The sequence below is a fragment of the Acanthopagrus latus genome, chromosome 16, assembly GCF_904848185.1.
Source record: "Acanthopagrus latus isolate v.2019 chromosome 16, fAcaLat1.1, whole genome shotgun sequence".
Lineage (NCBI taxonomy): Eukaryota > Metazoa > Chordata > Actinopteri > Spariformes > Sparidae > Acanthopagrus > Acanthopagrus latus.
In genome coordinates, this window is record NC_051054.1 from 2782261 (window position 1) to 2807543 (window position 25283).

A 25283-nucleotide genomic window follows, 5' to 3' on the forward strand; every position below is an offset into this window, starting at 1 on the left:
GGAATGTGTGAATATAAAAAAGTATTTATAAGATATTTATATAAGTATTTTTATCTATTTTCTGCTGTGACCCACTTTGTGACTTTGTTAAGAACATGTCCATATAATTAAAGTTCATCATAAGTACTATTAAAGTACTTTAAAGTAACACACCTGTGTACTTCTCCCCCCTCTGCCTGCAGTACCTGCCTGCAGTACCGGAGTGCGGCCGCGGGGGGCAGCAGAGTCACTGTTTACAGGCACGGAGCAGCTGGCTGCACGAGCTCCGAGCTGGTAGCGTGGAGCTGAAGCGGAGCAGGCAGACGAGCAGGAGGTCGCTGACAAGTTGTTCTTAAAAAAAGTTACTCAAACTCGCAGGTGAGCCGATTCAGCGCGTGTCCCTCACATGGTGACCGACTACGGACTCGCAGGTAACTACGTGTTGGTATGAAACTGTCGTTCGGGGCGGGAAACGACAACATTTAGCTCGGGCTCGCTGACTTTTCTGCACGCTCGCTAGCTAGCTAACTGTTAGCTGCAGCAGGAGCTACTTGGCTAGCTGGCTAGCGAGGTCCAGCCCAAAAAGTTGTTTACCTCGAGTTGTGGATGTGGTCACCCCCTGAGCTTTTCACGACTTTTCTCTGGGATAAGAGAGCAAGGACCAAAACATCACACTGGATTTAACACTGCGCGCTGTTAGGAAACTAGCAGGATGTCCACAGAGGTTGAGAGTAGTCAGGTCGACTCGGGTTTGACAGCGGCCAGCTCCGGCGGAGCGGAGGAGAAGAGCCAGAACACGTCCGAGGGCACTCACCTGCAGAGAGAGCAGGCAGAACCGGGTCAGAAAGGTTCGGGAGATGGCCACAGCCAGGAGGCGACCCGGAGCCCGACGGACATGCACAAGAAATGCAAAGAAAACGATAAAGAAAATGACCAAAGCAGCAACGCTGACTCGGCTGTCGAGGCGGTGAAGAGGAAAGTTGTGGAGGCTCCTCCGCCGAAAGTGAACCCGTGGACGAAGAGGACGACAGGACGGGTCCCGAGCAACAACATCAACTCCCAGGAGAAAGGTGAGACTGCCTTTTTATTATTAATTACTATCATTATAATAATCAAACATCAGACTCAGCTTGGCTCCTCCAGCTGCTGCTTCTTCTTCTCAGCACGTTGTTTTTGTTTGACAGCTTCTCTGCAGCAAAACCTCTCAAATCTCACCTGTCACACCTGAATTCGACTTTAATACAGCTGAATGAGGCGCTTTAAAGTTAAATGTCAGTGCAGTGAGGGGGGTGTTGATGGTGGCATATGTGTGTGTGCCCCATCCCCCCTCTCCTGTGCTCGGATTGCTCCGGAGCACCACGTGTTGACTGCTGACAACTGCTACTTCTTCTTCTTCTCTCGCCCTTTTTATTCTCTCTTTAGCTTCACCTCAGCTAGCTCCCATCGGGCTTCACCCACGTGGAAATGCAGGTGACAGGAGTGCACCGAGCTCTTGTGGGTGAAATACAACACATGGGAGCTGCATTGTGGGACATAATCAGGCTGGTGGTTGTGTCAGTGCAGGCAGGGGGAAGCTAAAGACAGCCGAGGCTAGCTGCTGCTGCTGCTGCTGCTGTAGAGACACGTTTTGCATGTCCAATGGCCTGGCAGCCTGCAGTTCCTCCCACCAGCCTCTCGTTCACTGTCAGTGGAAGCTACAAGCATGTGAACAAGGTGGCAGGACAGGTGGAGGACTCAGAAAGTAGTCCAGGGTGAAAACTTTACGATTCAAAAACCAAGTTTGGATCAATCTAATGGTTGTTTTTGTGTGTGTGTTGGAAACTAAAAAGAAATCAATTATAAAACACAGTGAAAGTGAAAAAAAAACAAAAAACCCACACGTTTAATCTGAGAATGTGACTGGGACGGCAGCCGATCAGCGATTAATAACGACAGATAAAAGATACGATAAAAAATTTAGGGTGAATTCAACTTGTGACACTTGTTACACTTGAGTCATTAATGAAAATGAAACCAATAAACATCACAGAGGCCATAAATCCCTTTCACATCAACACACACCACTGATAATCATACCCACAAATAAGGGAATATAATTAAACGGTAGTGTAATTAATAAAAAATTATGTTTTTTTAAAAGGACAGACATTAATTCCAGTCCAGTATCGAACAAAACACATTTAAATCTGCTGGATCCACTCACTCATTAGACACCAGCCACTTAAATCTGCCTGATTCTTCTTCATTAATCACTGTTATTCCCTGAAAAATTAACAAAAATGTTGAAAAAACATATTTGCAATGTTAAAGCAGGTGAAGTTAATGAGGTCTGTTATATGATTGGATTTGTACTTTAACTCGATCGATAACAAAATTAAATGTAGCTACCTTTTTTTTTTTTTTTAAAGGTGAAAGGTCATGAAAAGTTGAGCTTAACATTTAAAACCAGCTGATTAAAGTTTCTCTGTAGGGAGCCAAAATAACCCCAGTGATGTCATAGTGATGTCATAGTGATGTCATCAGGGTCATGTTGGTTTCAACTCAACTTTGAATTTATAACAAAAAGCGTGAGGCACAAAATCGGGGAGTTGAGTTTGATTTTGTGTGTTAATGCAGTGTAATGGAAGACACTGTTGCATTGTGGGAAATGTAGGAAACTGTGTTTTTGTCTTAAAGATCAGAAGTCGGGACTTCTTCGCCTCTCCTGATCAATTCCTTCTTACAAGTCTCTTAAACTTTACAGGAGCTTAACATTTAATTTGTTGAGTAGCTGTTGAATAATTGATTGTAGTGATTAATTTAATTAATATCTTGATTAATCAATTAGTAGTTTGGTCTGTAAAATTTCAGAAAATGTTGAAAAATGTTTGACCAGTTATATCCTGATTTTCCCTAAAAATGAATCAGTTATCATAAATACTAGGTGATTAATACGATTAATCTTTGAGACTCGAGCTGATGATTAACTGTCAATCTGATCAGCTAATTGATTAATCGGTTAACTGCTCAGATAAACAGAGTTTTAGTACCAGTTTAGATTAACTCTCTGTCAATCCCATCGGCTAATTGAATAATCTTTTAGCTGCTCAGCTTGACGGAGAGTTTTAGTACCAGTTTAAATCTTGAAGCAAACAAAGACGGCTCGCTGCGCGTGTAGGAACGTATTAATTGATCGCTGTGGCTGCTTGTATTTGGTAACTTCTTGGCCGAGCGGCTTCGCTGAAAACAAGAGTCGACTGAATTTGAGTTGCGAATGTGTGTCAGAGCTCAGAGCGTCCGCCGGGGAGCTATATTTGAAGCGCTGCGCTCTGACGAGAGCACAGGCATCATTTTACAGTGTTACTGTACAACCAGCCCTGGTGGGTGGAAGCTCGCAGGCTCAGGCAGGCAGGCGTACACCCATTCATGTCGAAGCCTCGGCCCCGGGTCTCTTATCAATCCGACCATCCTCTGCAGAGCGATAGGCACCGTCAGGCTGCGGCGGGCCACTCCCAGCCTGCTGCCGCCTGCAGAGACGCGAAGCCGCATTCTGCTGCCGGCTGTACACAAAAACACCCTCGACTAGTTCAGTCACTTGGTCCTTCGGAGGAGGAGGAGGAGGAGGAGGATATTTATTCAGTCTGTAGTGACAGAAATTCCCAATGCTGCACATCAGAGCGAGCCAGACTAAGATGACTGCTTGAGTCCAGTTAGAGGATCAGACTCGGCTGGATTCGGGCCCTGCGCTCTCAGATGTAATCATGTCACTTACGCTTATTGATTTTGTGTCTGCAGATCAACAAAACGCTCTGAAAGTCGTCCGTGCCAGCAAGCCAAGAACGAGAAAATCCAGCAAGGTAACTAAACGGATTTTTTTTTTCCTTCTTTTTATAAGCTTCAAAAGTTTCTTAACAACATCAGGTGTCTACATCTTGTGGACGACTGTGTGGCTGCTAACGATTATTTGCACTGTCGATCAGTTTCTTGATGAATCGATTTGTTGTTGTGTTGTTAATATTTTCCCTCAAATGTCTTATTTTGTCCACAACCCAAAAGATATTAAATTCACTATCACAGATTAGGAAAGAAGCCAGGAAGTAATCACATTTAAGAGGCTGAAAAGTGATTATTTTCTTATAAAATTACTTAAAAGGAATAATCAGTCATCACAACAGTTGACAACTAATCAATTAGATGCCACATGTGTGTTCACACACTTTCTGTTCTGTGGTTTAATGTCTCCGCTCATCAGAAGTCACACCTCCTTGTGTTTAATCGTCACCTGTGGATGAATATTCGTCTCTTCTGATTCGAAGGCGTCTCAGTCTGACTTGTTCATATTTCCACACTGTACCTGCCAGGCGCTGACATGCATGATGGGAAAATGAACATCTGCCACAAAAAAAACCAAACGTTTGCTCTTTTCTAGCTCCTGACTCACTTTTGTATTTGCTTTTTCCAACCAGTTTTTCCACCGCAGCTGTTTGAAATCTTTGGTTTGAGGGGGAACCAGAGAATATTGGTAAACTTCACAGAATTTGAATGATCTCGCCTGCAAACAGCTCGTGGTGATTTTTAAAAAAGGCAAATGTTAACATATCGTAAAGTGAGTCAGCAGGACGACTCTGCGGCGCTGTAACGCTCCAGTTCAGGCACTTTTTGTTATATTTTATTATTAATTCATACTGCTTTGTAATGTAACTTTATTGATTAAGCACCAGCAGGACAAACGGTGGGATTGTATTGGTTTTATTGTAGCCTGCAGACACAAACGCAGGAAATGAAGAATGTTAGAAATGGAATATAATATTCAGAATTATGCTTTCATTAGTGTGGAATCACCTGAAACTGTTATCGTTAATTTTGGATGAATCCTTTATATCTACAGAGGGAGCAGCTTCAGCTACGGCAGCCCAGGAAGGACAAATCAAACACAACCTCCAGAGATGCGATACCTTCGATGTTCAATGAGACAATGAGGGCGTAACATCATTGATTTTTATTAAAACGTAAATATAACAAGGCCGTTGTTGACTGCAGCAGCGACGTGTCAGTCGATACTATGGAAAATGAGTATTGAGCCATTTCAAACATCCAGTATAGATTTTTATCAATATTTCAAAACCTTTCGACGGTATTTCACAGCCGGCCACAGGGGAAGTTACACAAGGGCTGTTCGGTTGGTTACAGTCCACAACTTAATCACTATACTTCTTAAAATGCTCCTCAGAAACAACTTTGTGAACGTCGTATGAGAAGGAAGCGTGTTAAACTCATTTTAGTAAGCGCTCAAATACAAACGGAACGTGTTCTGGTGAGCAAGTCTGAGTGTAAACAGCAGCTTTGTTTGTTTACAGGAAAACTCCGCGGTGCACCTTTTTTAATTCTGCCTGATGAAACACTCCCAGAAACACAATTAATCTGAAGTGTTAATGTTTCCTGACTCAGTTTTAAACATTTGTAATAATCGGTATATTCATCAAAGTGCAGATTTTTCTGATCTACTGTCATTGAAGTGGATTTAACTCTTTCAGCTGCCGTCGTTAAGGCGATTTGACCCGTTTGAAGGAGAGCGGGAGCTTTAAAATCCCCGAAAATTAATCCACGTTTGTTGCATCACTCCCGTATCCCAAAAGAAAAAAAAAAAGCCCAGTCGGTGTAACTCACCTGCAGCAGAGTGAGTCATCAGTGCTGCAGGAGTGTGTAACCCCGGTGTGTCTGACCTTGATCTCATATCAGTCTGTCCAAATTTACAGCGTTCTCGTCGGGGAGGGGGGAAAGTGACTTGGCCTGTTTATCGTAGTTGTTTGCAGTTTCCCCACAGACGGAGCACTGACCTCCTTTATCCTCCCCAGCTGGTTCCGACCAGACTTCACCTGAACCCCCCGACACGACGCAGAACACAGTCAGAACCAGAGAGTCCAGCTGACGAGGAGCGACGCGTTGTGTGATAAAATGTTGATTTGTTGCTGATTTTTTTTTCTCTTTTCTGTTTTTTTCTTTTCTTTTTTACAGTCGAGTGACTTCAGCGATATCACAAACTGGCCCACACCTGGCGAACTGGCCAAAGAGGTACGACGTGTGTGTGTGTGTGTGTGTGTGTGTGTGTGTGTGTGTGTGTGTGTGTGTGTGTGTGTGTGTGTGTGTTAGTTTTCTGCAGCTCTTACTCGACAGACTGGTTGAATAACAGAAGAGCTTTTCTGGTTTCTGCTCACTAGATGGAGCACTAAAGACATCCAACAATGCCAAGGATTTAACTCTACAGTGGTTTTTATACACGTTTTTAAATCCAGATGTCACATTTAGTGAGTTCAGAGCGCTTTGAGATGTTTGAAAACCTCATTGCAGAAGAGAAAAGTCTTAAGAAATAAAAAAGAAATTTAATTGATTATAATCGACCTTTCTTCTCTCTAAAACACTGTAACGTATCAAAATGTCCTTCTGTTGTCCAACGTACAGTCAAAAAACTCCTTATTTAGTATCAGAAATGACAAAGATGAGCAGCAGAAGAATTTTCTTACTTTCCACTAGTTGTTTAATCGAGTAACTAAACTAAAGAGAGATTTTCACTTCTCGGATTGTTTGATGGAATTTAAGAGACTTCACGAAGAAGAAAAAGACAAAAAGTTAAGTTGTTAACGTCTCATTTTGTGAACTCTCAGATTTTTCTCTCTGGAAAGATTTGAACGTTTCAGAAAAAGTAAAAACAAACTAAAAAACATTATAAAAGGAAATTATAAAATTCCTCCGTGGACATCAGAAGGTCAGCGTGTCCTGACGAGTTTTCTGTGTTTACTGGTGAACTAAAGTTAAATCTTTGTGTTTTTAAAACATTTTTTAAAGGACACGTTGAGGTTTTAAGATCCTAAATTAAAAACTTCTCTCTCTTCCAGCAACAACAAAATGTCCTCAACAACAACGGAAAGAAGCCTCCCGCCTCCTCGCGCAGGGAGAAGGAGAAGAGGAGGGAGCGACCGGACAGGAAATCGGAGAGCAGCCATGACGGCGGCGAGAGCAAAGAGAACCAGGAGGCTCAGCTGGACCCGCTGGGAGAGCTGCCCAAAGACGGAGAGTCCAAGACGGGACAGGACGCCAAGAGCGCCGCCCTGAAGAAGCGCGGAGGTGAGGGTGAGGACTTCTTTCCGTTTTACTCTCGCGCTTGGTGAGGCATGTTGAAACTGAAACTTTGAGATGATTCATCTGCAGAATGTCATTTTTCATGGACTGTAACCAAATTAGGAGATGAATGTTTTTCCACCGGAGGAGCATGTCAGTTTAACTGTATTGATCGCTGCTGATTGATGCATGTTCTGCTCTGATAATCATACGTGTTGCACTCATCCTGATTCACATTTGAACAAGAGGTTTACCGAACACTAAACACATCTTCACCAGCTCCTGAGTGTCTAAACCAGAGACGGAGTGAAGAGTTTTGTTCCGAAACGAGTTGAGGGCGACTTCACGTCATCATTACTTATAAATATGATAATATTTAAGGCTTCTGTGAGGTTTAATTCTGTTGTACGTCATCAGGAAACCGACTAAATCTCATTCTTTTACGCTAAAATGTGAAGCTTTCAAGCTACAACATCATTCTTTGAGTATTTCATTATCATTGTCAAGAGAACTTTATAGACTTCATTGTCTAGTTGAGGGAAACACATGAAGGCCGTCAACTTAAAAAAAAAAAACACTTTGAATCTTGTAATAACTCAGTTTTAATCCCAATTTACTGAATCGTTTCCTCAGTCGATGCTTTGATTTGTTTCGAACTGGATTATTTTCTTGGAGCAAAACTCTTCACGCTCTGTTTCCGGTGTGCAATCATCGCCAGGTAACAAACGTAAGTGGGTTTCTCTGCCGCTGGAGGACGCGTCCCGGGACGACAGCGGCGACAAGACGCCCGACGGCGGTCTGGACACGGATGCCGCCGGCTCGCCCGACCCCACGTCGCCCAATCACACACTCCATAATAACAGGGCGCATGATAGCAGCAGGAGTAAGTGGCCAGCAGCTCGCTGCTCTCTGTTGTTTACGTCTTCACTCGCTGGGTCGGCTTCACTGTTTGCTTCCACTTCATGTTTGCTCACCGCTTTTCCCTCCGCTGCCATCTGTCTCTCTCTCCAGAGTCTGCAAGCTTTTATTCTTTAATACTAACACAAGACAGAATGAAAGCATGTGCTGACGCTCTCTTAATGTTTCTTTTAAGATAGTTTTGTGAATTTTTTTTTTCTTGCCTCAGACAGGTGGAGAGGTTACAGCAAAAGAGCCTTTTTCTACATAACCTGGTGTTTATTTTTTATAGTGTTAGCAGCCGTTTTTGTTATTTATGGTAATAAAGTGGTCAGATGGTCACACAGGTTGTAAATAATCCCAACTATCACCATTTTCTTTTATTTAACCAGAAATATTACAGTTTTCCCCATTTTTATTCCATAGTTTGACTCACAAAACTGAAACACATCTGTTTTTGCATAATTGGGAGTCTATGTGGACATCAGTGGGGATAATTTCTACCATATTCTGACCTTTAACAACCCAAACAATTAATTTATTTAAGGTACAAACCGTCGGCAGATTAGCTGATGCTGAAAATAAAAAAAGTGTTCAGGTATCATGGCTCAACTCGTGGCTAAGCTTCTTTACAGACATTTCTTGCTGTCTGTCTGCAGCAAAAGATTAATAATAATGTTGATTTTCTTCTCGGTTAGTTGTTTGGTCTATAAAATGTCAGACAATGGTGATACATGTCGGTCTGTTTTTCCCAAAACCCAAGATTGCGTCCTTAAATGTCTTGAAAGATATTCAGAGGAAAGAAAATGTCCAGAATTTCTACATTTACATCTCAAAATATAACAATAAATAAACAAAGTAAGTCCAAAAAGTTAACTCATCCTTTTGTAGTTTTGTTTCATATTCAGCTTCTCCTGTATCAGAAGTTAATAGTCTCTAAAATGTTTCCCATCTATGTTGAAACGTCTCCATGAAGAACGTGTACGATAAGGTTTGATGTTTCTCGTCGACAGGTTGGAGAAGTCAGCAGCGAGACTTCGGGGACGATAACGCCAGCGTCCGAAGCGATGGCGGGAGCATTCGTGGAGGAATACGAGGCCGAGGGAAAGGTCGCGGGCGCGGGAGAGGTCGTGGAAGAGGTTTGTAGTTCCGGCAGATTTAAAAGGCTGCGTAGTTTTTATATTTTCTGTCTGTAGTTCAACACTTCACCCTCGCTTGACCCGCTCTGTTTACGTTGTTTGTCTTTTCTCTGTCTGGTTTTAATTCCTCGCTGCGAATCTCTGAGTCAGAGTTTTATTTCAGCAGTTAGAAAACGAGAGAAAATCTTGGATGCAGTTCATTTAAAAAAAATAAATAAAATGTTTTGCTTCACTTCCTCTGCCAGAAAGCATTACAGAGTTTACAACTCGCTCTGTGATTGTTTATCTCTCTCCAGGACGTTACGAATACTCTCAGAGCTTCCGGGACTCTCAGTCGTCCGACGGCTCGGCTCAGGCGCCCTCAGAGTTCGGCAGCAACATGGTTTACTACTACGATGACGGCAACAAGGTCCAGATGTACACCGTGGACGAAAAGCTTCTTAAAGAATACATCAAACGCCAAATGTGAGTATCTGACATCCGTTAGGCTGCAGCGCATTTTCTGCAAACTGGACTCTGGTTTTTAGTTTAAGAGCGGCCGAGAAATATTTCAGAGCTTGAGAACGAAAACACAACTGCAGCCATTAATCCATTTATTTCCCCTTGTTCTCGATTATTTTGGTTGGTTTTGACAGCACTCAGATGAAACTCAGTGATGTATATTAGAAAAGGAAAAGAAAGAAATAGAAAGTGTCCAAGTGTCCTTTATTTAAAACATACTATGGTATTTGGAGCTTTAATGCCAAAGTTAACCATCTCAGAGTTGACATTTTTTTTGCAACTAATGATTAGATTCATTATCAATTAACCTCAGTGCAATAAAAGATCCCATAGTGACGTCTTCCACTTTCTTCTTTTATCCAAAACTGCAAAACTCCTCATTTACTGTCATGACCGACAAAGAAAAGCAGCAAATCCTCACGTTTAAGAAGCTAAAACCAGAAAATATTTGACATTTTTGATTAAATGATTATCAAAATACTTTATTAATTTTCTCTCATCGTTTCACCTGTTTGCTGCCACTCACAGGATTAGTAACAGGTAGTTTTAAAGCCTTCAGGTGTTACCTGGTGAAGATAACCTCACATTGGCCAATCAGAACCCTGTGAGGGAGGGTTTCCAGGCGGGTTTTCCAAAAGCTGACCTAAAACTCACTTTACATGTTTACAGGTGGCCATAGAAAAAAAAATACCTGTATACTTAAAATACATTTTTTAAAAGTTTGATTTAGGGAGCTAATTATCTCCTCGGTGAAGCAGGCAGTGACATTTTGACCATTTTGATTTATGAGCGTGACGTAATAAAACTTGGCGGTAAAGGTCGAGGTGTGAAATGGTCAAAGTCGTGTTTCGTGTACCGAGCAGGTGTGTGTGTGTGTGTGTGTGTGTGTGAGAGAGATAAGTGGTGAACAACATGTGTGTGTGCAGTCTGTAACTGAATCTCCTCGGCGCTCGTCGTGACCTGCAGGGGGCAGCGTCCTCTCTGAGGCTGACTGACAGCTCTGGCCTCGTTGCAGCAGCGGACTCAGAATAGTGGAGGGCGAGGTGGACGCCTAAATATAGTCCGAGTGCCTCAGAGGGGACAGGAGATGAATTATTATACGCAGCGTGGAAATGTTAAGAAAAAAAAGAGACGTTGTGGGGAGGAGGAGGAGGAGGAGGAGGAGGTGGGGGAGACATTCTTGTCTTCTCCTCTCTCGTCTCCCTCAGTGTTATTCAGGCTGCTCGCTCAGCCGACGTTACTCCACAGCGAGTACACACTGCCTGCAGGCCGAGACGCACTCACACTGTGTGTGTGTGTGTGTGTGTGTGTTGTGGTGACTTTAAGTGGTGTGACATGTAATAGACAGAGGCCTCCTCCAGCCACAGATTTGGTTTTTGGGTCAGAAGATTTTGCTTTTGTTGTGGCTCACAGGAGCGTTTAGAAGATTTACAGTGTGACGGTTTCTCTTCTTTTATCAGCTGTCGTTGATGAGCGCTTAATGTCAAACCTCCCGATTTATCATCGGCGAACGATTGATTAAATGATTGGAGCCAGGTTTTTAAAAAATTGATTTAGATCAATTTCAAGGGCGGATGTTTAATTTGGCGGCTGCATCTCTGAAGTAAATCTTTGTCTCTAAACAGTTTCAGAACTTGGTGGTGCGTTCAAGTGCACTTAAATCACAAATTTATACGTAAACCAAAAGGTTTCTTTCTTTTCCTCTGTTGTGATCAGAGCTCGACTGATACTCGAGGCTGATTGCAATACTCGTAAAAATTCAGATTTACGCCCTTTTTTTTGCAATCACCCCTCAGATATGGATATCAAAAACACAAACATACGCACCAAAATCAGGAAATTTTAAACATTAACATTTATCTTTTGTCGTAAATTACAACACAGAACTGAAACGCTGAACTTCACTGGGAATTTAACAATCGTAAATCACCCAGCGCGTCTTTATTTTATCTGCGATATGATTTGTATTCAGGCGATTGTGTTTCTGATTGGTTGATGTGTTTGTCGCCCTCCTCCTCTTCCTCTTCCTCTTCCTCTTCCTCCTCCTCGTCCTCCTCCTCCTCCAGTGAGTACTACTTCAGCCTCCACAACCTGGAGCGAGACTTCTTCCTGAGGAGAAAGATGGATGCGCAGGGTTTCCTCCCCGTCTCCCTCATCGCCAGCTTCCACAGAGTGCAGGCCCTCACCATGGACATCAGCCTCATCATGGAGGTAATATCTCATCATCAATAAGTTACACCTGCAGACAAGAAGATGTATCGCTGCTGGTGTTAATGCATTCTGCTTCTACAGGCGCTGAAGAGCAGCAAAGAGGTGGAGCTGGTGGACGACAAGGTTCGCTGTAAAGTCGACCCGGAGCGCTGGCCGATCCCCACGCCAACGATCGTGGGCTCCCCTCGGACCGACTTCTCTCAGCTCATCAACTGTCCCGAGTTCGTCCCTCGCCAGACGCTCAGCTCCACAAACTCCGGTCAGCAGCTGTAGTTTGCTCGTAAAACAACAAGCTCACATGAATTTTCTCTTGTCATCTTAAGAGGTTTCTTGTCTTTGGCGCCTCTGTGGCCAAACGCGAGCCGACAGTGAGATGTTTGATGTTTTAAGCCGTGCTGAAGGTTGTCTGATGTTTTTGGGGCCTTTCAGCTTCATCGCCTGTGAAGAAGACTCCCGATGAGTCCGCTGAGCCTCAGGACTCGGCTGAGCCCGCCTCCTCCAGCCAGGAGTCACTCCTCCCCGCCGCCACAGACGCCTCCAAAGACGCCCAGAAACTCGACCCCGACGCCTGGATCCAGGTGGAGAAACGCCACCGACAGCCCTCCGGGAAGGCAAAGGTGGAAAAACTTAACCTACGAGTTCTTGCATCACGTTTCCATCCCTTCCATCCTCCCTTTTCTTTCTGTGTTTCACCACATTTCATCCCTCTAACGTCCTCCATCCTCCCTGTTCACCTTTCCTGCTGTTCGTCTCCATCTGTCTCCTCCACCCTTCCTCCTGCAGCATGTCGGTGATGATGTGTGTGTTGTCAGCTCCTCTCCTCCCTCAGCGCTCCAACCTGAACCTGAACACCTCCCCTCTGCAGTTGAGTACTTTCCTGCTCTCACTTGCTCGTCATCCCTTCTCCACCTGTCGTACCTCCAACTCTTCTCACGCAGTTTTCACACTTTACCTTATCTCACTCTCCCAACCATCCGTTCCTGTAACGCAAACTACACCAGGATTGTTTGTCAGTTAAGACATTTTAGCCTCAATTTCAAGTGTTTGCAGTCGAGTTCCTTCAATCTTTGGTTCAATGCAGATGACATAAATACTTTACTTGTGTTGGGAAGCTTTTTATCGCGCCTCAAGCAACGTAACGAGTAACGTTATCTTCACTTCAGCTGTTCTCTGTTTCGGGGAGAGCTAGGTAGGCTAACCAGTTATCTTAACACTTAGCAAGTCTAATTTCTGAGCAGTCTAATTACTAAAACATGTATTTACTGACACTTTTACGATTGATTTTAATGTGGAGGATCATTAGAGGTGTTTTTATTTCAGACTTAAAGGTAGCTTCACTCAACATTTGAGAATAAACACTGCCACCATCCCCTTTTCCTACAATTTGAAGTTGAACCTTGAAACCAAACAGATCTTCTAGTTTAAAACTCTGCGAGGACACAACGTAGTATATTTCCAAATTTGTGGCATCTTCTCTCTGTTGTCGTCCTCCCCTGTAGTTTAATCTCCTCTTCACACTTCATTTGTTAACTCGTGTTCGTCACTCTGTCGTCCAGGAGCGCAGCGAGACGTCTCCACGCGCCCGCCAGGCTCCCCCGCAGGCCGAGCTCGACCAGGAGGAGCTGGACTTCCTGTTCGATGAGGAGATGGAGCAGATGGCGCCCAGGAAGAACCGGTTCACCGACTGGTCAGACGAGGACGACTCAGACTACGAGATGGACGACCAAGACGTAAACAAGATCCTTATCGTCACGCAGACCCCTCCCTACATCCGTAAACACCCGGGAGGCGACCGGACGGGAAACCACGAGTCCCGAGCCAAGATCACCGGAGACCTGGCCAAAGCCATCAACGACGGGCTGTTCTACTACGAACAGGACCTGTGGAAGGGCGAGGAGACGGTCGAGTGCACCAAGGTGAGAAAAACTAAGACAGAGGAATGTCTCAAGTAGACGAGACTGCTGAAGCTCGAGTCGTGGGCTCAGCGTCTGAATTTTAGTCCCTAATGTCGGTTTTTAGGAAGTTTGGAAATCCCAAAATCTGTTTATTAGACATTTATACACAGAAACTTTGAGTAACAAAGTATTTCAAGTCATGCTTGAATGTTTCGTTAGTGCTTACTTTATTTATTGGCACACTGACCAATGTAGCCAGAAGTCATGAATGAATCCTGTTCTCATGTTTGTTTGTTTAAGAATTAAAACATCAAAACATAAAGTCAAACTTAATAAAAACAGCTGGTTGAATAAGCAGAGTGACAATATACATAGAGGTGTGTACATTTTATTTTGTACGCTTTTGTGTTTATAACAATTTATGTGTGATGATTACATCTTAAAACTCTGGAAATATTTGTTTTAGGAGCCTTGAAAGTGCTTGAATTTGCTGCTTTTTACTGTAATTGTCTGACTTTTCTTCACTGTGTCCAAACAAAAAACATCTGAAGTGTAAAAAAAACAAACTGTAATTCAGTATTTTCTCTCTCTTTGGATTGACATTAAACATCTGTTGCCTCGGGCAGCACGACATGCATGAGCAGGTCTGTTACAGTGAGGTGAAGAACAACTGGTACATACATGAAGTCGTGTCCGAACATGTCGGTCTTTACATGGAAAACAAGCTCAGGTTTCTGGTTAATTACACATTTTTAAGTCTTAATTCTGCAGAGAAAACTGTTCTTACATGAAGAAGATTGCAAGAAAATGTAGTTTGAAGTTAAACTTTTATTCATCTTCCACCCAGGAGAAGATAAAACCCTGGTGTCCATCCAACCTCCTGACCCGATCATCAATAATTCTGAATAATAAAAGAGTAAAATAATAATTCCTGTCGAGTCAGAACGATGAGTTATCAGTGCCTGACTTCATGTGAGCGTCCAGCGTGTCCAACAGTCAGTAAAAGTCGGGCTGTTTTTGGTCTTTTGGCATTTCTTTATCATGATTCACTTCCTGTTATTGAATTTCGCCGCCCCGTCACGAAACCGCTGCATGTTTGAGTCGTGCCAGCGGGTCAAAGGAGAGAAACTCTGTGTGTTTGAATCCAGCAGCTTCACTGTGGACACTTTCATTTTCCGTAAACAGCGTTCCTCGTTCTGATGGTGCAGTTTCAGATTCGGAAAACACATTTGCAGATGATTTTGAGTTTCCTGCTTCAGTGCAGATCCTGAACAACGACTGACGAGGGGAAGATATTTTCTTGAGATCAGCATCGATGTGAAAACTGCAACATGTTGCTGTTTCTTTCTTGTCTTTTTCTGGTGTGGGCAGCGCTGGTCTGTTCGTAGAGGACGGCTTTGTGTGTTTTTATTGCCAACCTTCCTGGAGAACATTTTAAAATGTCACCCTGGTTTTGAGCTGACCCAGGAGACTGATTACTGATAATTGGTACTGGTCCTGAAAAGAACATACAAAGAGACAGATGACTGATATTGTAGTTAATTCTTCCACTCCATAACATTTATCTGAACACTTTAGTTTCTGGTTGCTTTGCAGATTCAGGTTATTCCGTGTTTAGAGGCCTGCAGACTGAGCTCAACCATTCATACCCAGAAATCTGTGTTTCTTGTGCTAAATGTTCTGTCGTTCAGCACAAACGCACACAGACTGTTGTCGAGTCATTGAGCAGAAAATCATGATATCTCACACGAGGCAGCAGTCTGTCGGTCGAGGGACCCGACATCTGATCCGCGGGGCTGAAAAATAGGTCAGTCATTTTACTGGACCGTCGACCTCTGCGACAGCCGAATGTTTACATTGTGCCTTTTAACACGGTCGATAAAAACAGTTAAATGATTTCTCCTAAAGACTCGTGGAGGGAATTTTTCTTCTTCTTCTTCTTGTCTGTCCAGTTTCGGGTTTCAGCTGTCTGGTTAAAGCTCAGCCCTCCCGGCGCTCGGAGCACTTTGACATCCAGACTTTGTGACAGAGCTGTTAAATCTCCGACTGTAGAGAGGACGGAAATAAACGAGTATTTATCGCCCACTATACGAGCCTGCAGACTGTGTGTGTGTGTGTGTGTGTGTGTGTGTGTGTGTGTGTGTGTGTGTGTGTGTGTGTGTGTGTGTGTGTGTGTGTGTGTGTGTCGTGCAGCTGCTGCCAGAATTGAGTGACCTGCTTTTTATGCCTCGTCTGCAGGAACGCCGTCTATAGATCTCACGGTGTTACGTAATCGTGTTTGATTATGAAATTACGCTGCAGTACAGGATCAGTTACAGCGTTAAAACTGTGTTGAATCGTCATTCGACACATTTAGTATTGATTATATTGGATTGTATCGAACTGAATCAGCGCTCGAACGCTTTGTTGTTGCTTCTGTGAGTCGAATTAAACTTCTGTGCAGCTTTAGAGTTCAGAATTAACGGTGCAAACATTTTGAATTTAAGGTTATTTATTAATGAGGTTGGTCGGTTTCTTTGACGGATTTTGTTTTCGGAGCTCGTCGTCATTTCGTGCAGCTGCTCCGACTACTTTGAGTTGAGAGTCTCTGATATTTTAGGGGAAGCTGCTGGTGTTGTCGTCGCTGTCACAGCTAATCTCTTTGCTTGCCTTTTTTTCTGTCGGATCCTGTCGTGCGTCCACATCCGCTCCATGTGCCTCCAAGCCTGCGATAGCCTTTGCAGGAGGCGTTGTGTGTTTTTTTTTTTTTCGGGGTTGTCCATTTTAAAATTCCTCCAAAGTCTTCCCTCCACGGGCTGTTTTAAAGGACACCAGACGGACACGGATGTAAACTGCGTTGTGAGCGGTGCGTTGAGGCCAAGAAAAGAGAATAATCATTAGATAATAAAAGTGCACAGGGAGATGCATGTCTGTCATACGATGCTGGTTAGATGTTGTTGACGAGACACTTCAGAATCTCCTTCAAACAAAAGACTATTGAGCTGAAGCTCGATGAAGTGTTTGCGGACGGCGTCGGGTCAGAGGTCTGCAGGACAGAAAAGGATGTTACAGCAAACGGTGACGGTAACTGAGCAAGAGGTTGAACCTGAGAGACGAGTAAAGAAGGAAACAGCAACAGTATAAAATAAAAATAATGTCAAAGTACAGACACACAAATCTGTGCGCTGAGCAGGAGTAAACAGCAGTCGAACAGTTTGAAGGCCGACTGACTGAAATTCAGTCAGTTTTCTGCTCGTTCTCGGTTTAAAGGTTTCTCGATAATGTCACCACATGTGGGAAAAGTCACGCCTGAACACACACACACACACACGCCAAGGTCACCTGATTCTCCTCTGACGCTGACGTGTAAAGTTCAAAGTCTGCTTCACATCTGCGTTGTGTCACACACCGACACGGCTGCAGCCGCTGGCACATCAAGTATTTTTACCACCATGTCGCTGCCGTGTTATCAGTTGAAACAGCCAGCGGCGGCCGGAGAGGGTCGAGTGGGAGCTGCAGGAAACACTTCAGTGTTGGCTGTTGAGTTTTCCTACAGAAAAAAAAGGCTCCGATTAATGTTTTCGTCTGTATTATATCAAAAAGTTGTGAAAAAGAAACCAGAGCACAAAAATTACATCTTAGTGTTTTTAAAATGTCGAAGAAAAGCAGCAAATCAAATGTTCGACAAGTAGTCGGCTGTTAATTTTCTTTCGATCCGCTCATCATTAAGCCATTTATTCAAGTGTATTTTAGGTCATTTCTGGGGGGTTTATTAAGTTGAATTACTGAAAAGAAACAACACATTTAACTTTTCATCTTTTCTTTTTGTAATATTGCCGATTCAAGCTGTTCTGTTCCTCTACTGCTCGTTATATTTGCTGTTTTTTTTTTTGTTTTTTTTTAATGAATCACGTGTTTCCGTGTTCCCCAGCAGGAAGTGGAGAACTTCAAGAAGCTGAACGTCATCACTCAAGATGAGTTCGAAACTCTCGCCCCCAAAATGCCCGTCGATCAGAACCAGGAAGTCCCGTCTATTCCAGTGCCAGGTGTGTGAAGTGCTGTGAAGTCGGTTTCACACGAGACGAGCAGCTTCCTGTTCACGGCGTTCTGCATTTTTTCTCTTCTTATTTTCTCCTTTTTTACTTTTCTTGGATTCATACAGTCGATAGTTTAGTCGTCAAACATCTTTCTTATTCTTTTATTAAGCTCCACACTCGGTATCAGAAGAAAATGGGGCGTCCTGGGTACAAATATTAGACTTTAAGATATTAAAACAAATCTAAATGTGACAGTACATTGTCCAGATTTCAGCCCAAATAACTCTGAATCTACAAGAACTGTGTTGGACCTCGGCATCACGTCCATGTTGTGTAATCAACAGTAAGAAACTAATCTTGTTCTCTGTATATTAATGATGTTTTTCGGGTGTTTTCTCAGTCGACAGCGGAGCAGAGTTGGCCCGCTCTCTGCCTACAACGGTCCCGGAGTCTCCCCGTACTCACGAGCCCCGAACCCCCAGAACGCCTCGCACCCCCGGACGCCAGGACCCCAACAAGACGCCCCGCTTCTACCCCGTCATGAAGGAGAGCGGCACCATCGACGGACAGGTGAGTACAGGTTGCACGATGTATCTGCAGGGCTGTAAGAGGATTTAAAGGATCAGATCTCTAATGCACGAAAATGTTTTTTACTTGAATTCCTTAATAATTTATCTTCTTCAGGTCGATAGAAATGAAATTAAAAAAGGTGGAGAAGCACTGAAGTAGAAAACAAGCAGTGAGCCTCTATCGAGGAGCAGGTTTCACCGTCAGTCTTCCTTCCTTATTCAATTCTTTCAGGCTTTTAAACAGCTTTTAAAAACTTCAGTTGATCGATATCTGTGAAATCTGCTCTGAAATGAACATCGATGTGCAGTTCAATAGTTCAGACTTGGAGACGACGCTATGCTCTCGTTTGTTGACATCCGAGTCTCTCTTTGCATTCAGATCTTGATGTTACCTGATTTGTTTCTCGTTTTGCATAGTACAGTAACCTGCACACGTTTAGAGTCCGAGCTGGAACTGCAGGCTGACTGCGTGGAACTGTTTCCTGCTTTGCATGTGTGTTTGTTTACTTTGTCGCCGAGAGTCAAACAGCTTTTGTAAATACGTCTCGTCTACAGGAGTGTATCAAGACCTGTAGGACCTGTCGTTTGTTAGATTATCTTGGATCTGTGTCTAAATTAAAACAAACCATCAGTATTGCAAACTCTGGACTGAATTCCCAGAACATCAGGGGCATCCTGGAGCCTAAATGTGACCGATTTTAACTCCCGTCGTTGTGTTTTCTAGACGCCGAGGAAGAAGAAAACCAGCCACAGTTCGAACCCTCCTCAAGAAGCCCACATCGGCTGGGTGATGGACTCCCGTGAACACCGGCCGCGCTCTGCCTCCATCAGGTCTGTCTGCTCGAAAAAAAACATTCAGCGAAGACGACGTTTCAGTTCCAAACTGGAAAAACAAGAACACAAACTGGTCACTTCCCACTTTCAGCCTGTTACCTGTTCCCCATTATCTGTCATCTCTTTGTTTTGACCTTTTATTCACTTCTCTGTATTCATGGTCACCTTTTTTTAATGAAACAAGGACCTTAAATGCCTCACAGAGCCACAAACGAGTTCATTAATTCCACCTTATTCTCGGCCAAACTATTAGTTACACTGTTTGTTTTATCATTTGTGTTTTTGGTCAATCACAAGTTCAGAAGTTGGCTCATGGGAAAAAAAAGGCTTGATTTTTATTTGTCCGGCAGTCCAAAACCCTCTAAAATATTTAATTAACAAGAAACAAAGAGAGAAAAACAGCAAGTCCTCATGTTTGAGAGGCTTGAACCTGTAGATATTTGGCTTATTTTTGTAATAAATAAAAAAATTGTTCTGCTAGCGACCAGCATCAGCAAGTCGGGACATCTTGTGCAGAACACAGACAACAGAACTTGATCAGGCTTATATGATAAATATAAAGATTTGGGCAAGAGGAATCAGGAATGACGTCCTCTGTCCTCCTCCGTCCTCCTGCAGCAGCTCCAACGCGTCTCCGTCAGAAGGAGCCCCGCTGACAGGAAGTTACGGCTGCACCCCGCAGTCTCTGCCCAAGTTCTGGCATCCATCCCACGAGCTGCTGAGAGACAACGGCTTCACCCAGCAGGGATACCACAAGTACCGCCGACGGTGCCTTAACGGTAAAGTTCACCACACTGGTAGCACACGTGTTTAAAGGCGCGAAGCTGCTTTCTGTTGCTGACGGTGTCGATGGCGTTTCAGAGAGGAAACGGTTGGGGGTCGGCCAGTCTCAGGAGATGAACACCCTGTTCAGGTTCTGGTCCTTCTTCCTGAGAGACAACTTCAACCGGAAGATGTACGAGGAGTTCAAACAGTACGCGCTGGAGGACGCCAAAGAAAACAACAGGTGAGGGCGACGTTCGGTGAATCGTGTTGCTGTGGAGACGTCTCGCCGCCAGCTGTTGACAGAGCGCCGTTAAACGTTGACACACTCACAGCGAAGTGACGTGAAGGAGTCACGATGCGTCTGAGCGGCTCGACAGTCAGACTTAGTTTTTAAAGTTAATTTATCTATTAGATATGTCAAAGCATCAAAGAAACGAGGAAATGAAAAAGATTTTAAAAGGGGTTGTGCCGTTTTTACTGCCTTACTATTAAATGTAGGTGATTATAGTGTTACGAGATTCACATCATGTAATTATGAGATGCAACGTTGTGATTATGAGTTCCTTTTCCTGCAACGCACCTTTAAACAACGAGGTGACAAACTGAAATCCTGTTCAGAAGCTGAGATTTTTTAACTGATTTTAGGTCCAAAATCTGTATGAAAACAATAAAGATGCACAAGAACAATAAGTTACTGATAAGAATCAAGATTTTTAGTGATCAATTACAAGTAAATTCAGATTTGATATGAAGTTGAAGTAAATCTATCGCTGTTGCTCAGATGAAAACAACGTACAATACACAATTTTGACTTTTCGGGAACTTTCTGCATCACTGGACATTTTCTAGTGACTTCTGTTGGAGGTAAAGTTGAGTTTTAACGTCTCAGAGCAGCCGGAGCAAAAACACAATAAACTCTGAGCACAGAGTTGCACTTTAGTCGCCGTCTCCTCCGTGTAATCTTCTCTAATTGATGGGTTCCTGATCCCTCAGTGTTCTCCTGCTGGCAGCAGAGGGTTAACAGGGGGGAAGCCGCCTCACTGGAGCGTTGTTGTGTGTCTGCCAGAGGCGACTTCACACACCTACCAAAGCCACATTCTTGTCTAAATAAGTAAGCGGCTCGAGCCTGCGTGTCGAAGTGGGTCTCAATGAAGTTTCAGGGTGTGTTGGCAGACAACCCCGTCAGCTTTTTTTATGCAGCAGCTGACATCGACTCAATTTGACTGAAAAACCAGTCGACTGGTCCGTCCGGATCTTTTGACAGCTTCACAAATCATTAATAATCATGTGAGACAAAGTTTGAAGTGATTAGATGCCACATATAACGTCCCCGTCCATGTGAACACGCTCGTGTCTGTAAGCTTTGTTTGTTTACTTGTCGTGGTCGGAGTTCAGGTAAATATTTGTTTTCCTCTGCAGGTACGGACTGGAGTGTCTCTTCAGATACTACAGCTACGGTTTGGAGAAGAGATTCAGGTTAGAGCTGTTCAAGGACTTTCAAGAAGAGACCCTCCGAGACTTTGAGAAAGGTAATAAAGCACACGAGTCCCAAATATCACCTCCCTCTTCCACCCGTACACCAGGATTTTCAGAATAAAATCACATAACTGGTCTTTGTCACCATGTTTTACCATAAAATACAGATATTTGTGCGACAAAACACTCTGGCAGAAGTAGGTCAAACCAGAAAACGTTGATTTTATTGCACAGTTACGGGAGAAGACACTATAATGAGCGGGGATGATAAGTGAGAGGTTCATTTCACATTTAAAAGGTTGTTTGAAATCCAAACAGACACTCGATCGATCTTAACTTAAAGAAAAGTCCTGCAGCAAATATAACTGATGATATTTAGTGTTTGTGTTCAGCATATAAGGAGATTTCCAGGTGTTTATTTTTGACTTTGGTAAATAAACGTAAGCTAAGGCAGAGCTCTGATAAACACTGAGTAAATGACATCTTAAATAAAAGCTACATTTATCCTTTAAACCTTCTTGACCCGACTTAAAAGTTCACCCTGCAGACGCTCGCTTCTCTAAATCTGAACGTGTCGTTGTGGGAAAAGAGAGAGCGAGAGAGAGGGGGAAAAAAAAGGATTAAAGTCGATTTCTCAAACGATGTCGACACGCAGCGAGTGACCCGGTGAAGCAGAACGGAGGATTGCCAGTGGAGCCTTCAGCCTCTTTATTTCCAGCTGAGTTATTTTGATGTTCGGTTTAAATGTTGCCCATTCAGTCGTCCTCCTCCTCAGACTGGAGGCTGGTCGCTCGCAGAGAGGAGACGCCGAGGACTAAACAACACAGAACAATAGATGTGTGGCCGCAGTCGCCACCCTGATACTGAACCCATGAGTCAGAACCAGAGAGGCTAATTAACGAGCTAATTAACATTGTTCTCATTCTGTGGCTGCACATCTCTTCTACTGTCTGACATGTGTGAGACAAATTGTTTTTGTCTGATAAATAAAAAAGTAGAGACGGTCTATCTAGCATTACTGCGTTACTACACGAGTACTCGGTACTGATGGGTCGGACCACACCCGTCCTTCAACTCTGCCTGCATTGAGATCTCAGTGCCAAACCTGTAAAGTTTCATCACTGCGGCTTGTAAAGGTGTGACACCGTGTTGTAGACATATAAACAGTTGGCAAAGTGTCTGCGGTTGTTGCTGCTGCCAAAGGTTTCTCCAGGACAAACGTACTCTTTTTCTTCTTTTGCTTCTTTGTCTTCGTCCTCTTCTTCTTCTTCTTCTTCTTCTTCTCCTTTTTCTGGAGATGCTGGATTATTTACACAACCTTATCATACAGGTGTTATCATCAAAATATCTATATTTCACTTTTAAATATCACGATTAACGTCATTGTTGGTGTTGGAATTATAAAAAAGGAGCTAGATAATGACAGTGTCACTACTCTCTGCAAACAATCCCACAATGCAGTGTGTTTTGTGACACAAAGCTTGCAGCACTGACATCTCAAATACTGTCCACTGTACTGATGAAGTATTGCACGTGTGTTATTTCAGGAGGAGAGAATAACACTTGATACTGCTGCTAAAAGCTAAAATATCCTTTACATCCAGAAATAGAGTTAAACATTAAAGCAGTTTACAGTAAACATTAAGGTCAGAACATCATCCGATCTCGACTGGATGATGTTCTGAGTTCCCTCATGTCAAAGTCTTGTCTTTTAAGTGAATGTTTCCATTAAACGAGTTGTTCTCGGTGCCGTTTCTGCTCCTCCAGGTCAGCTGTACGGACTGGAGAAGTTCTGGGCCTTCCTGAAATACTCTAAGATCAAGAACCAGCCCATCGACCCGAAGCTGCAGGAACACCTCTCCCAGTTCAAGAACCTGGAGGACTTCAGGGTGGTGGTGAGTGTCCAAAAAAAATGATCGACATGTTTCTCCTACAAGAGAGGAAAACGATCGACTCTGACCTCTGACCTTTGTGTCCGCAGCCCCCGATGGGAGAGGAGGGAGGCAGGAGGAGACGTCACTCGTCCTCGGCCGGGGATGAAGGGAGGCGTCGGCGACATCCTTCCAACTCTACCTCAAAACCCACGCAGGCCTCCAAATCCTCCACCGCTGCTCCTCCTCCTGCTGCTGCTGCTGCACAGAAAGACACACCCAAAGAAAACACCCAGAAAACATCCGCCGCCTCCTCCCAGGGGAAGAAGCCCACCGAGCCTGGAGCGGCGAAGAAGGAAAGTGCTGCACCAAATAAATGAAGCCCCTCCTCCTCCTCCTGTAGGCGTGGGCGTTGGATTGAAGAGATGCAGAGCGATGGCGGCGATGGCGGCGGCGGCTCCTCTGAGCTCAGCCTTCGTTCTCTCAGCTGCAAACTGTTTGGGTTTGGAGAGCGACTGAGCGTGGTCGACTTAATTTGATTGTTTTTAACTGTGCATTTCATTTTAAAGCAAAAGCAAGCAAGCAAAGCAAAGCGTAGGCAGCGAGCTTGAATCAGTGCGCCTGACAGCTACTAACGTTTACAAAACACAACAACAACAAAAAAAAGAAATGCATTCCCTGCATTTTAGCCTTTTTATTCTCTCTCTCTCTCGGGTGCCAAACTCTTCAACACGATCTGTACGACAGAAGAGCTCTCAGCCTGTTGAACTGTGATTCTAGTTTGCCAAGATCTGATTCTTGTGTGCCTTAATGTGACCACCAGGAGGGCGACCGGTGATGAAACAACCCTCTAATTCTGCTCTCGAGAAAAAGTCTTCCGATTTTAATTATTCGGGGTTTAAAAAAAAAAAAAAACTGACACCACTCGCAGGTTTTTCCATTGTAACATCTTCCGTTTTTTGTTTTTATTTTTATCATGACAATCAAGTTGACAGCTGCAGTCATAAATAAATTTGTGAAGGACTGACTCCCCCGAGGCTGCTGCTCCTTTAACACTTGTGCTCCCTCGAGTCTGACTCGACGGGCGTCACAACGAAACTACCGCCGCTGGTTTTTAATTAAAACCTTCAGTAAAGATGACAAATTAATCTGGGGAGCTTTAAGTCCGTTTTACACCCAGAGTTAGTATAATTTATTGTTTTATTTCTGTTTTTCCATGTACTTTGATTTGATGGAATAGTCTTAGGTAATCATTGCAGTTTTTATCGGCTTCTTCTGCTTATCGAATATGATAATAAAGGAAAACTTTTCTGCTGGAATTATGGGTGTGAAGCTAGCATCATGAAACTTACAGTATATATCTTAGCTTTGGAAGTTTACTTCGTATTATGTGTTTGAGGCTTGGTGCTCTAGAGCACTTAAATCGTTAACTTTCCCTTTTACTTTATCGACGGAAGAAGGTTTTTAGAGTTGAATTTAAAAGAAAAAAAATGTAAATACTATAAAAAATCATTTGCTATTCAATTATTCTCTTGATTTTAAGAAGTGATTTGTTTTATCGGTAGTGTGGTTTTTTTTTTGAGTGTGTTTTAGGTTAAAGCGATGCATGTTTAATGCCTTTTGAGTCTTGAATTGTAAAATGCAAAAAAATATAAAATAACAGTTGATTGTACGAACGCGTCTGTGTGATCTGTCCTACTTTCGCTCTCTGGTATCTTTATGATATTTTGCAGTGTTGCTGAGGGCGAGTCATTGAGCCTGATTAGCAGGTTTTTGTTTTTTCTTTTTTTTTCCCCAGTAACAGCTGAGAGCGTCTTATCGCTAAGATCAAAAAGCTGTCGGATGATCTGAGCCTGAGATTGTAAATCTAAAGTACCATCAGGTGCTTATCTCTGACAAAGTAAACAAGCAGGAAAAGGTGTTGACATGAAGCGTACAATTAACGGTGTCACAGGAGAAAGTGTTGGGTGAACACACAAAACAACTAATAAAACATTCAGTGAAGCATTTAACATAAATGAAGCCAAACAGTTAT

General features: G+C 43.4%; 1 protein-coding gene across 5 annotated transcripts; it reads left to right on the top strand.

Annotated features, from left to right (window-relative positions):
• The first annotated feature begins 246 nt into the window (after positions 1 to 246).
• Positions 247 to 24920, top strand: larp1b (La ribonucleoprotein 1B). Of its 5 annotated transcripts, none has more exons than XM_037125160.1 (19): positions 247 to 1049; positions 3754 to 3815; positions 5974 to 6030; positions 6852 to 7086; positions 7793 to 7957; positions 8985 to 9110; positions 9407 to 9575; positions 11678 to 11822; positions 11904 to 12081; positions 12252 to 12439; positions 13379 to 13738; positions 17628 to 17742; positions 18134 to 18303; positions 19027 to 19133; positions 19755 to 19915; positions 19998 to 20142; positions 21321 to 21430; positions 23145 to 23272; positions 23359 to 24920. In XM_037125160.1, exons 1-19 carry the CDS (start codon positions 692 to 694, stop codon positions 23626 to 23628), a joined length of 3249 nt encoding a protein of 1082 aa, XP_036981055.1. In that variant the 5' UTR covers positions 247 to 691; the 3' UTR covers positions 23629 to 24920. The 5 variants fall into 5 exon arrangements, with proteins under 5 accessions (XP_036981055.1, XP_036981056.1, XP_036981057.1 ...); XM_037125161.1 differs by having other exon boundaries at positions 17631 to 17742; XM_037125162.1 differs by having other exon boundaries at positions 6852 to 7080.
• Positions 24921 to 25283: the final 363 nt, after the last annotated feature.